This window comes from Poecilia reticulata, linkage group LG22, assembly GCF_000633615.1.
Source record: "Poecilia reticulata strain Guanapo linkage group LG22, Guppy_female_1.0+MT, whole genome shotgun sequence".
NCBI lineage: Eukaryota > Metazoa > Chordata > Actinopteri > Cyprinodontiformes > Poeciliidae > Poecilia > Poecilia reticulata.
This window is the reverse complement of record NC_024352.1, coordinates 270,851-283,919: the sequence shown is the minus strand read 5'-3', so window position 1 is coordinate 283,919 and position 13,069 is coordinate 270,851. Positions and strand designations below refer to the sequence as shown.

Sequence of the window (13,069 nt, the reverse complement as noted above, 5' to 3'; positions counted from 1 at the left end):
TTAAAAGAGCCAGTTTAAGTGACTCGGAGGCTGAAAGCTCTTCAGTCTGAGGTTCCTTTAGACAGGGGATCAGTCTGAGGTTTGAATTAAGACCACTGTTTTTTGTATTTCTGTTTTTTGTAACTGTACTTCTCAACAAAATACAGCCCATCGTTATTTATTGAAGATTTTACGTGTCCAAAAACACAGGAATCTAATGTTAAGTTTCGTACGTTTGGAAGCTCATTCCCTCTCACATAGCCGGAAAAGCCGGGGAATGGCGGCGCTTTTGACATTTCTCTGACATTCGGAAAAATATGGTTTACTAATTTTAGCATTACTCCGGTTATACTTGGCCTATTAACACAATTTAAAAACTGGTGTGTAGTTTATAATGTGCACTTTAAGCTCAAGTTGAAAGTGAGACTGAGGGAGGCGGAGTCTTGCTGCTACGCCGTAACAAACTTAGACGTTAAAAAGAGCTATAAGGCTATGGACCCCCTATGGTTTAAYGGATCGATACTCGCGGATGAATAATTGATACTTTCCGAGGGCGGAAAATAACGCCGAATCGATTTATTTATACAGCCATAGTTTTGACACGTTCTGACACCGTCTCTCTACTTGACTCTCCGTTTACAGCATTCAGTAAACACAGCCTGACTTCGGCGAAGCAAAGACGCATTACGCGTGGTTACGCATGCAGCTTGTGGATGGACCCCAAAATGCCTTATATCCTTATGACAGGACACGTGCTGGCTACACATCGGTGGTTTTAGATTTAGTTTCCAAGTTGACCAGTCAAAAATAATCCCGAAAGAATGCAGGCAAGTCGCTCTCTGGATATTATTGGCTCAGAAAAAGCCATTTCAAAACATTATTGGTCAAATGCGATGTCAATCAAAAGCAGGGGATTTAGGCTGCCCAATAAAAGCATCATAATGGACACAAGCAGAGTTTAAACCCTTAAATCTCAGCCGTGGAAAATACAATGGAATAACAATACGCGGGCCTTCCGGTGAGGGTTAAGGGGCTAATAGCATCAGTCACAATATTTGTTCAATTATCCCTACAAAGCTAAATAATTTCACAACCATGAAWWACTGGACATACTTTATACATTTAAAAAATGCTTCAACAATGACTTTCCAGGACTTTCATTACCTTCACAATCATTTATTTCAATAAAACACATATATAGAGTTTGAAATTACTTGAGGTTGAGAAAATKTTCCTCCATTGTGCATAATGCTTTGCATAAATAGAACAGATTAGGAAAAAATAAAATATTTACAGCAAATTAAATACTTATCATTAATAAGTGTATTAAGCACGGCCTATAGCCAAAAGTACAGGCATCTACATAAAGTTTTGGTAGAAGATTAAATTCTATTACAGCTGTGAGAAAGTAAGTTAATGTTAACTATGCATTTCTTTTTTTTTGACAGTGGAACAAGAGCAAATCCAGAAGAGAACTTTCACCAACTGGGTCAATGCTCAGTTGGCAAAGGTAAGATTGGATTGTGAGTCTAAAAGCTGTTTCAACTGACAAACCCAACAGCTTGTTGTACTTTCTGAAAGATGGAAGAAAACGCTTATAGTTATTAACTATAACTCAAAAGTTATAGTGCTATGCTTTATAATTTCAAAGCATATGAAATTAGGGCTGGTAGACCAAAATGTTCCCCTTCTTCATTACTCAGTAGTTTAAACTCAATTAATTTGGATKGAGAGCATTTGTGGACATCAGTCTTCAAGTCCCACACCATAATATCAGATGGCTTTAGGTTTGGACTTTAACTAGGCCATTTGAACATATGAATATGCTTTGATCTAAGTCAGGGAAGGCCACTTCAGCATATTGGCCACCCTCAACGGGCCACATTGACGGTACAAATCAGGAGTTCCCAGGTTCAGTCCTCCAGACTGCAACTTTTAGATGCATCCCTGCTAAAACACACCCCAGACAAAAGGTTGACTTCTCTCATTAGCAGCAACTCGGTTCTGTAGAGGCTTATAATGAGTCAATGATCCAGGTGTGTTAGAGAAGGAAAGCATCTAAAGCTTTTAAATTGGTTGTATTGATCCTGTGTCCAGATAGAGGGATAGCCTATGGCATCATGATCTGTTTGTTCTGAAGATCCTGCAGCTTTCACTTCATCTTCCTAACATGGCGCCTCCTCACCCTGAGGAACCACAGAGCTCTGTTAAGTTAAAAGCACATCTTGTGAAGTTGGGATATTTTTCCTCCAACAGGTTCTGGATTTTATTTCAATGTCATTTGTGAATGTTAGAGCCTCATTTTCAATAGTGGAGCTATAAAGGTTGAAAAAGGTTATTATTAAGTCTCATCAACATCAATATTTCCATTAAAAAAGGCAAAAAAATAAATAGTTTGATAGTGAAAAAGCCTCTCAGACTCTGAGCTCAAAGCAAGATGCCAGAGAACACCAAATTATATATATTTTAAATATTAGACAATTTAATTTCACATAATTATCGTGTTAGAAGCCATTTGTTTGTTAAATACTTAATGAAACATATTTACCATGTTTGATATTTGTTGTAAATGACGTATAGTCACAAAGGACGAGGTCATTAGTCTAAGTTTGTCATTTATTGAACGTTCAATCAATCAATCAATCAAATTTTATTTGTATAGCACATTTCAGCAGCAAGGCATTTCAAAGTGAACTACGTTCAGAAACTACAGCAGCTGTAAAGTGCCACAGCAAAGGTAAACAAAGTTAAAATTCAAACAAGTGATCAATTCGAAACCATTCCTACCTTTTTGCTCTCTCTCTCTCTCAAGCACACCCGTTGCCGGGGCAACCGCCACGAGCACAGATTACATTAAAGACATAACAWTCAGTGAATGTTATGTTCAAAGAAAGTTGGATTTCATAAAAGTGGGAGAGCTTTTTGACCTTTACACTTTCATTAATATCTTCAAAGCCAAAGCAGCACAAACAAAATTTTTTGCTGCACAAGCCAGCACAAACGTAGCTGAGTTGATTGACACCCATTTTGTCTGATTGAAGATGGTTGACCTTGGATGACCTCTAGAAAAATTTCTTTATATCTTTAAAATGATAGCGGCACAAACGAAAATTTTTGCTGCACAAACCAGCACAAAAGTAGCACAAACRTTTGACACCAATTTTGTCTGATTTGAAGAAGGTGGGGGGGCCAACTTCACTCAGGTCAGAGGAGGACATGCTGTTCTCAGCGTCCTGGCTGCGTTCAGTTTGTCATCTAATGCAGAGATCGACTCAAAACCTTCCGGGATCGACGTATTGCACCACTGATCTAGTAAAACACGAACAGTTCAGAAACAATATGAAATGGGGGGGGGGGSGGGGGGGTATTCATTAACTGATTAAGTCGTGTTTTAGATTGTTCTTGGAAAACTAATCACTCACGGCTGCTCAGTGAACCAACTTATTTTTTACAGCTGACAGCCACAGTAGCAGCTGACTGTTGATGGAGGAAAGAAATTAAAGTGCGTTAGACAGAAACAAGCGCAGTGCGCTGGACAATAAATGGGCATAAATGCTCCACCGTTAAACTCCAATTGATTAATTGGAGTTTGATTAAACATGAGATGACAAACACCAAATATACAATATGTAGTTACACTGCTTAGTTAATGGTTGTCTAAAAATGAAATCAGTAAAAACTTAACTGAATTAATATGTCAGATTCCCTCCTCAGCCTCGTCTTGATAAGAACAGAGAGCAGTTCACTGGTTTCTGTCCAGAATGTGATGAAGCGCAGACAGTTTCAACTTTACTCACAGAGAACATCGTGGAGCTCGTTATTAATCATTATAAGAACAATATCTGTCAGAGAATCATCTCTGATCTGGTCGCTTTAACGGACCAGAGGCTTTGGAGCGTCCAGCAGCTGATCCGCTTCTGCTGGTTTTTCTCCCGCTGAGAGAAGTGATGCGGGATCAGGAAACGATCAGAGGTCTGCCGTCTTCTAATCACGTCATTTCGTGAATTGTTACCTGATTTCAAAAACGTTCTAGCAGAGAAATACTAAATGCTTTGTTTGATGGCAACAAATTGAAAATAAAATAGTTTTTTATCTTTGACGGACAACGAAAAAACTCCAGCGCCACCTCTGCTCCAAACTACGAACATTGTCGGCCCCCCCTCTTTTTTTTTTTTCTTTGGCGGAGGATCAGTATATAGCTTATTGGTGTTTTACCATCACCACCAGGGAGGGTCGCAACTACATATTATTCAGGTGGATGCGAACACATAAATCCCCCCKGCCCCCACCCCCGAAGGTACGTGAACGCGCTATGCTCGACACTCCCCCACCGACACGAAGGTACGTGAAAGGTAAAACTCGCTACATTTACCCTGTTATGGGCGCGAGGTGAAGGAACCTAAGGGCGCTCAAGTGTATGTGAACACATCATCGGCGCGTCCCTATGTGTTGCATGCGCTGCATGCCCACTTTTTGCGCCACTGCCACCAGGTGAAGTGCTTTAGCCTTTGAGTTGCACCACAGCGCAGCACATTGAAACATCCAGGAGAAAAATATCAGCTTGTAAAGGAGGCTGGTATTGCGCCTGATATAAATMTATTTATATATGTTATCAAATTCACTTATATAAAGTTTTATTCATTTTCTTTTCATATATTTTTTATTGATTTTCTTCTTTAGATATTAGGTTGGCTTAGAATGATTCCAAATAATATGCAGGAATGACCTGGTGCTGTTACATGTAAATCATCAGGGAGGGGGGGGGGCACCTGGGGGGACCAATTAGATGTCCTGGCGGGACGCTGGCGGTGTTCAGTTTATCACCTAATGCCGAGATCGACTCAAAACCTTCTGCGATCGACATATTGCACCCCTACTCTAGCAAAGCACGACAGTTCAGAAACAATGTGAAATGGGGAAAAACGCTATTTATTAACTTATTAAGTCGTGTTTTAGATTGTTCTTGAAAAACTAATCARTCACCTCTGATTAGTGGGTGCTCTCACGGCTGCACAGTGAACCCATTGATGTTTTTTTTTTTTTACAGCTGACAGCCACTCCCCTCTTTTGCAGGTACTGCATACCCCCACAAAATCTTYTAGGAGTACCCGACTGTACCCGCCTACTTTCCCCCCTGGCTAAAAGTCAATGATGCTTTGAAACTGCTTTCCGTGAGTGGAAAAAAGCAACAGAACGACTCAAAGAGAAAGAAAACAGTTAAAGTCACAGAAAAGTAATGCGACTGCTCTACTCGCTTGCTCAATGCGAAGTTAAAAAGCAGAACTAACTTTAGCTTCCAGCTAGCAGTGGCGGGAGGAACTGTCCTAATTATATGGCGAAGGGCCAACTGTACAAATTAGTTAGAGTGCATCCTGCCCTGCCCTGACAAGCAGCTAAAATCCAGTCATCACCGAATAAAAGTTTTGACCAGGTTTGGCTCTCAGACGGGAAATAACCTGACTGTCTGAATTTGGTAAAGAAATAAACCTGATAATAACAGAGAAAGATACAGTTGATAAAAWTTGAAAGAGGGAGGGAGACAGATAAAGATAGAAATGAAGAAGGATAAATATGGTACATAGAGGATGGATAGAGAACATTGTCAAATTTTTCTTCCTTAGGAAAGCTCTGTTGAATAGACATATTCAAGATGTTCAAGTATTTCTTTAATAACTACGAAGTATATTTTGTTTGTAGTAATGATCTTTACATTCATTAAAGGTGCACCGGTAGCAATTTTCTGGCCAATTACCGATCTCTAAAAATCTGACTTGTTGAAATTTTTTTGTGAGCATGTGTGCAAAATGTAGCAAAAAAAAAAGAAGTTCGCAATCATGGAGTGACTGTTGTAAACCTTGCATGGAGAGATGACCTGGTGGTTGGGACTGTCCATCAGCCCTCTCTCATGGTGGACAGTGGCAGATTTTTGTGATCTTGTAGGTAGATAAGGTTTGTCAATAGGATCGGCTCCACAAGGGAAGGAAATATATATATATATATATATACACACACGTATGCAACTGTATGACAATGATTAAGTAGGGCCCGCACCTTCCCTCAAACCCAGGGACCCACACCCTCCTAAGTCCGGCCCTGATCGAGACTAATACGAACAGCACAATAAACGTGAAAACAGCCACGAATGAACGAGTCCGTAAAGTTGTGCAACTAAACGCCATTATTAAGATAAGTATCACAAATCTGTGCAGCGGGACATCTGACTTGTGGAGTGGCAGGAGGAGCGCTGTGCTCTGACAGCAAATGCAGGGCCATAATGCAGAACCTGGACGCTGGAGGTGGGAGGGGAGGTGGGGGGAGGTGGGGCTGCAAGATCCTATTCATAGTTTTCCAGACAATACTGGAACACACAAAAACATGCACAAATTACTAAAGTTATTTTTGTACTGTTGTAACCATTAAACAAGCTCCCCTTCAGTTCAGCCTTATAAGTGGAGACACATTGTTAATGTTACCATTATAAAATAAGTTGCAATTAAGTATTGGCAAAAATCAATGCAATTTTCACAGGTGGCTGAAAGTAACTAAAAAGTTACTTTTAATGTAACTTAGTTGCTTTCGAAAAAAAGGAATCGGTAATCTAAGTTACTTTTCAAGGCGTAATCAGTAATCCAATTAAATTTACTTTTTCAAAGTAACTATCCATCACTGCTGGCGACTCACTCTTCTTATACCCCACACTGATGACGGTAAATAACTTGCAGGTGTGTGTGGAATCCAGGAGTCGAACCCGCCCTCCAGGAAATTGCAGTCTCCAGTCTCCATCTGGTGGTCAACTGAGAGAAGGCAGCAGAAAAAAGCCAAAACCCCAGTTCCCAACAACATGAATCTTGCATGACATGGATGATAAGAGGCAGGGGTGAAAGTAGGCGGGTACAGTCAGGTACACCCAGGTGAAAAAAAAGTATACTTTAGTATATTTCAAACATACTTAAATTTGTGAAAGTACACTTTAAGTATACTAAGTATTAAGTATAAATATAAATATAAATATAAATATAAAAACCTATAAATATATCTGAAGTATACTAAAAGTATACTTGTACTAATTTCGAAATTAGAACTTTAAACATACTTAAACATAATTGTACAATATAAAAATACACTTTTAATATATTAAATAAAAGTATACAAAGTGAACAAAATATATATTTGCCCAAGTGTAAATATACACTTTCTCAAGTATATTTAAAATATATTTTGTGCTAAAAATATAGGCTCAAAATAGAATGTTTTTACAATTCATTTAACACTCACTACTTTAGATTATTAATTTCAGTATGTTTTAAATTACATCTCAGTGTAAATTTTAGGCTAATAAAGTATGCCGTTTTTTAATTTTCTTTATTTAACCGGGTGAACCCAGTTCAGATCCAGATCTCATTTTCGAGAGGGACCTGGGCAGAAGTCTGCAACACGCAGCRACCTGATTACAAAATGAGTACTATGTCACTTTTGTCATAGTACCCCCAAGAATTTAAAACTACTTTCACCCCTGATAAGAGTGAATGGGATCAGAGCCTCCTGAGCARATGTGAATGTGTATTTTTTCTCTTTCCTGCAATACGAAATGGTTGGTGGAGAGGGAGGTAGTATGAGTGAACCTGTAGGTGTTAACTATAAATCATGTACATATTTGTAGCCATATTTTTATTTTTTTTTATTAATTTTTTTAATATAAAATGCGAAAGGATTTATTTAAATATAAAACACTAAACATTCATATTTGCAAAGTTGAGCTAAAATATGAGGTTAAAGAAGATGATAAACTAGGAGCAGTTTGGGAACTCTGCTCTGAAAAGAGCCAACCTTCCTATCACTGCTTGACTACTTCTCTATTATTAATGTTTGTAGCCCTTAGCTCTAGGTGCTGTTATGCATATTGATAGGAGACATGTAAATGTCTTTTTAGTGCATTTCTGAACCTTTGTTTCTGTTCTCCACTAAATGTTTGTGTTTTAATTAAACTAAAATTAAATATTTTTATTTTGTTTTATTTGTACCAAATTCTTGAAATGTGCTATGTAGGGACAATGAGGAAGCCTGGAGAACATTTGAGTTGTTATGACTTAAACATATGACCTGCATGACTTTATTTTGTGACAGCGGAGGCCACCATCAACGATAAGAGATCTGTTCAATGATTTCCGGGATGGTTCCAAGCTGTTGGACCTGCTGGAGGTGATGAGTGGTCAGTCCATTGTGAGTACCATCTCAGCTCAAAACGTATAAACTTCCCACCTCAAAGCCAAAACTTATTCTAAGAAATCCTTTGACTTAATTTTGTTTTTCAGAATCGGGACAAAGGCAGGGGAATATTTCAAAACAGGAGCAACATCGGAAAAGCAATTTCCTTTCTGAAGAAAAAATCGGTAAATGAAAAGCAAATGCATGTTCAAAATTGAGGCTGAGAACTTTATTAGTGTCATTCATGAACAGTTATGATGACACATGGCAAAAATAAAAAAAAACAACAAAAAAACAAAATGGCTGTTGACCCAATCAACTGAGCAAAAAGAAGGAATGGCGTAATTTGCATGCCATTTAGCTTATATGCCGACCAATGATGGTGATATAAGTAATTGACGTGAATCTGAAGAAAAAAGTTGTGGCATCATGACTAAGGCTACAGAATTATGTGGTAGTGATCAGAACATCTGGAATTCAAAGTTCCATTTTTGGAGAACAATGACTTCACAAAACAGATGCTTCATTGACCCATTCGATAAAATKACCAGAACTGAAGTGGGACGTTCATATTGTGCAAAGGTCTAGCATCTTATGACATTTTTTAATATAGTATGGAAACAAACATGTATGTGTGTGCCCTTCTGTAGCTACTGGCCTCCACTAGAGAGTCACAGATCAAACATTTGGGTTTAATTTCTGATCATGGACTGCCGAGCAAGTTTGATGTGAGGAGACAGATTGCCCTGAAAATATTTGTTCTATTTCATATATGCTTCGCCCTTTAAGGCTATCGCTAGTGGGTATCCCTTGTGCGCAGCACAGCACGGAAGAAGGCTTAGTCCACGCCCATGGATGCTTCATCTGCAGTGAGCTAATGGTGTCATGTTGCTCCTTTGATGATTCGTTGCTGTTAGCACCCAGAGGGATGTAAACAATGGTGACAAACACCGCAGGAAACTGCCAAGGCAGACAGTACGGCCGACATTTCTGTCATGAGTTCCATCGCCTCAGAGCAGCAGCTTTTAACCAGTCCACAGTTCATACACCAACCTTCATCTTAAAAGAATCTTCAACCTTAAACATCAACTTCCTGTTGACATTTAAAACTTWTACAAGAATGAATAGATGAAACTAGAAAAGAATAAAATAGCATAGAAAAATTGCAGCAYATCCAGGTTCTGACTGAAATGTAAACCCAAAATATATATTAAGTTAGCTTTTAATATAGACGATTATCACTGCAGTCTGCTTACTATAGTAAAGCTCCATGGTGACATTACTAGTACTTCCATTACAAAGTTTCAAGTTCATACAGGTAAGTTTTGGTTAATTTGGAGATTTTTCTGTGTGAAATGAAACGGAACGACCAGTTAACAAATTCAATAACTGAAATTAGACCAAATTAAACACACTACATATCTGAAAATACCGAAGAGCTTTGGTCTGTATCTTCTGACGTTCATCCATTGTCAGATTCTCCAGAAATTGCCTGGTTTCAAATTAATGAAAATTAAATTATTTTTATATTGTCAGGTTGGACATATTTTATACCATATCACCCCTACATTCAACCATTCCTATTGGATTGTGGTGTCAGTTTTCAGAAAATATTATTKTATTGATATTCTAATGAATAAAATGATTTCACCTGTTAAAATAACAAACATGTATTTGTCTGTCTCTTTAGATCAAATTAGTCAACATAAACACTCCTGATATAATTGATGGCAAACCCTCCATTATCCTGGGCCTAATATGGACAATTATTCTTCAGTATCATGTAAGTTCACTTACGCTTATTGCTTTTACTTTTTTATTTCTTGTTGGGCATGACTTATTTCATTTATTTGATATGATCACAGCACAAAAAGGAGTTGAGAGCTTTTTATTAGCTAAGACTTAAGGTATCAGATGTAGTAATTTGACAATAAAAACAGTCAAAGGCAAACCTTTATGCATTGTCCAGATTTTCTCAAAGCTTTATTGGTTTTGTGTTTCCCAGATTGAAGAGTTGGCCAGCTGCCTCTCATTTGATTCCCGTCAGTCGTCCATGGAGTCTTTGGCCAGTTTGGACAGTCGCTCCACGCTCTCAAGCCGCTCAACCAGCAGTAGCCCTGTTCCTCCTAAAGGCTCTCCTTTACACAGTCGCTTTCGAGTTTCTGCTAAGAAAGCCCTGTTGCTATGGGTCCGAGAGCAGTGCCACAGGTTAGCTAAGTTCATTGGCATTACTGATCAAGGACACATTTGTATTTTCTCTGTTTCTGCATTCATAATCAATCACATCGGAACCTGTGTGGATTCTGTCTGTCAATACATGGTGGTAAATCTCCCCTTATATTGTCAAGCTAAAATCAGAAGTTGATACATATGCACACATATTCTCAGAATTTGAACTGAAATTATTTTAAACTGTAGAGCTGTATGTCACTGTAAAAAAAATATAATGAATACAACTTGAGGAATAGATTAAATTGAAAAAGGTTTGACGGTAAATGTTTCCTTTTCTGTTACCATGAAGCCTTGTATTAATTAGCCTAAGTCAAACCTGGTCTTAAGTGTCTAATTCAATTTTGGTTTTGAGTGGATAAAATATTTTACTTGATTTATATATGTTTTCCCTCAGATCTGGCTGTTCAGTAAGCATAAAAGACTTCAAGGCAAGCTGGAGGAGTGGTGTGGTCTTTCTCGCAATCCTGAACGCCCTCAGACCCAACTTGATAGATCTTTCCAAAGCCAGAACCAGGAGTAACAAGCAGAACCTTGAGGAGGCCTTCCACTTTGCAGAGACAGAACTTACGATTCCAAGACTGCTAAACCCCAATGGCAAGTACCTAAATCTGGTGCTTTTAAGTGTTGACATTTAATATTTTAAAACACAACATCCCACAAATCTAATTCTTTTCAGTGACTCTTCACAGAGTTAAGGGTAAACTGTGTCAAAAAAAGAAAAATCTACAATTGTTTCAGGAGAATCTGCAGCCTGGCAATATAAGCCACACTCTGATCTTCTGCTTTTGAAATGTTGATGCAGGTACCGCTGACATTAATGTCATCTGTTGCTACAGCATATTTATTACACCTTTATTCCCAGACCAGGTTTAAAGACTTTAGGCTAATATTGACCTAACTTTGTGTTTTGGTAACACACCTCTGCACAGGYCCGTCATGCTCATGGAGTAATTTAGAGAGGAAACAGTTGAAAAGTTTAAAACATTTTTTCTTCCTCTGTCAACAAGAAAAGAAAGAGAGACACATACAATCAATGACGTGCAGTGAGGTTCTTTGCTGGTGAGGCACTGACTTACACCCATGCATGTTATTGGACGTATGGAAATTTTGAGCATGCATACAACACTGGGGGGCAAAAAGACTAATCTTTTACATGTCATCCGTAGCCGGGTTAACTCAGTGAAACTTATAAATGTAGTTATTAATTTTGTGGTATGATCCACAGCAAAGGCCAAGCTACACGCAGACTCGTTGCCATAGCAACTGACAACAATGCCACTTCATGTTTTAGGATTTAACACAATAAAAAAGCTAGATTAGCTACCGCTTTTACTTTACTGAATTATTTASACATAAAAACTGTAGCCCACAAAACGCACATTTCATTAAAACACTAAACAAAAACATCTTATTGCTGTCTTACCTTTGCTTATCCATGAAATCCATGCGCCCCTAATTCTGCACAAAAATATCCATTCATCCAAAGCCAAGTCTATCCTCGGCATGTCTTTTCTACTCCGTTTAAGAATCGTCCATCTGTCTCGAAGTAAAACTTTCAGCTCTGGTGTTGGTCTTCCTTTAGTTATYATCTCCTGCTTCACTTGAAAATCCACTTTAGAAAACTGTTTAACTGCAGAAATATAGTCTTTCATGTTGACGTCGGTAGAGAGAAGAAACCAAATATATTACTGTACTTTAATAATTTACTGTATGGCTAGCTCCATGGCTAGCTCACTGTGTCTAATTGTATATAGTCTGCGGTTAGTCTGCGGTTGTGCAGTCACAATATCTGGGATCATGAGCGCCCCCTGCCATGAGGCAAGAGAACTGGCTGCCTTACCTCAAGTCTGTTCTCTGCCGTTTCTGATCGCTCCTCCGCACACAAACCACCAGTGGTGGAGAAAGTACTCAAAAAATGTACTTAAGTAAAAGTACAAATACACAGACAAAAGTCTCAAGTAAAAGTACCACATTAACATTTTACATAAGTAAAAGTAAAAAAGTACTGGCTTTTAAAAAATACTTATTAAAAGTAAAAGTACTTGCTGAATACCTAATTGCTAATATCATTAAGTTMATTGCTAATTGCTAATATCATTATCATTAAGTACCGATTGTATTTAATTTTAATACATCAGTAATGTGCCATTTAATGAACTATGCCAGAGATAAAGTATGTTTTTATTGTGTTTACTCTGTAACATAATTTAGACTTAGATATTTKATTCTATGCATCATAAATTCAGGGATGGAAACATCTTGTCTCCTGTCCTAACATAGCATGAACTTCACTTATTTTTGCCACTAGTGGCTTTTATTTTTAAAGAAATCGAACAGAAAGGTGGGGGAGGACATGGAACCAAGGAGCCACGTAGCAGAGTTGTAGTCTAGACCAGTGGTCCCCAATCCCCGGTCCGCGGACTGGTACCGGTCCGTGGGCCAATTGGTACCGGGCCGCGCAACAAATAATTAAATATGTCCGTTCTATGTATTATTTGAGTCTGAAGGATCTTTTATTTTGAAAATCCTTTAACCAGAATCACGGTTACTTGCGCACCAACATTGAGCCCACAAGCAGCAAAATGAGTAAGAAACAGATCAGATGTCTTTGAAAAGTTTCTTTGCAAAGGGGAAAAGGCCCAGAGAAGAGACA

General features: G+C 38.3%; 1 protein-coding gene across 3 annotated transcripts in view; it reads left to right on the top strand.

Moving 5' to 3' along the window:
- The window catches only part of LOC103458066 (nesprin-2-like), a 240,386-nt gene that overhangs the window by 51,599 nt on the left and 175,718 nt on the right, over positions 1 to 13,069 (top strand). For all 3 annotated transcript variants that reach the window (XM_008398614.2, XM_008398613.2, XM_008398615.2), the window contains exons 3-8: positions 1,428 to 1,489; positions 8,104 to 8,199; positions 8,292 to 8,369; positions 9,875 to 9,967; positions 10,190 to 10,392; positions 10,811 to 11,010. In XM_008398614.2, the coding sequence (XP_008396836.1) occupies positions 1,428 to 1,489; positions 8,104 to 8,199; positions 8,292 to 8,369; positions 9,875 to 9,967; positions 10,190 to 10,392; positions 10,811 to 11,010 (732 nt within the window). The remainder of the gene's footprint in view (positions 1 to 1,427; positions 1,490 to 8,103; positions 8,200 to 8,291; positions 8,370 to 9,874; positions 9,968 to 10,189; positions 10,393 to 10,810; positions 11,011 to 13,069) is intronic.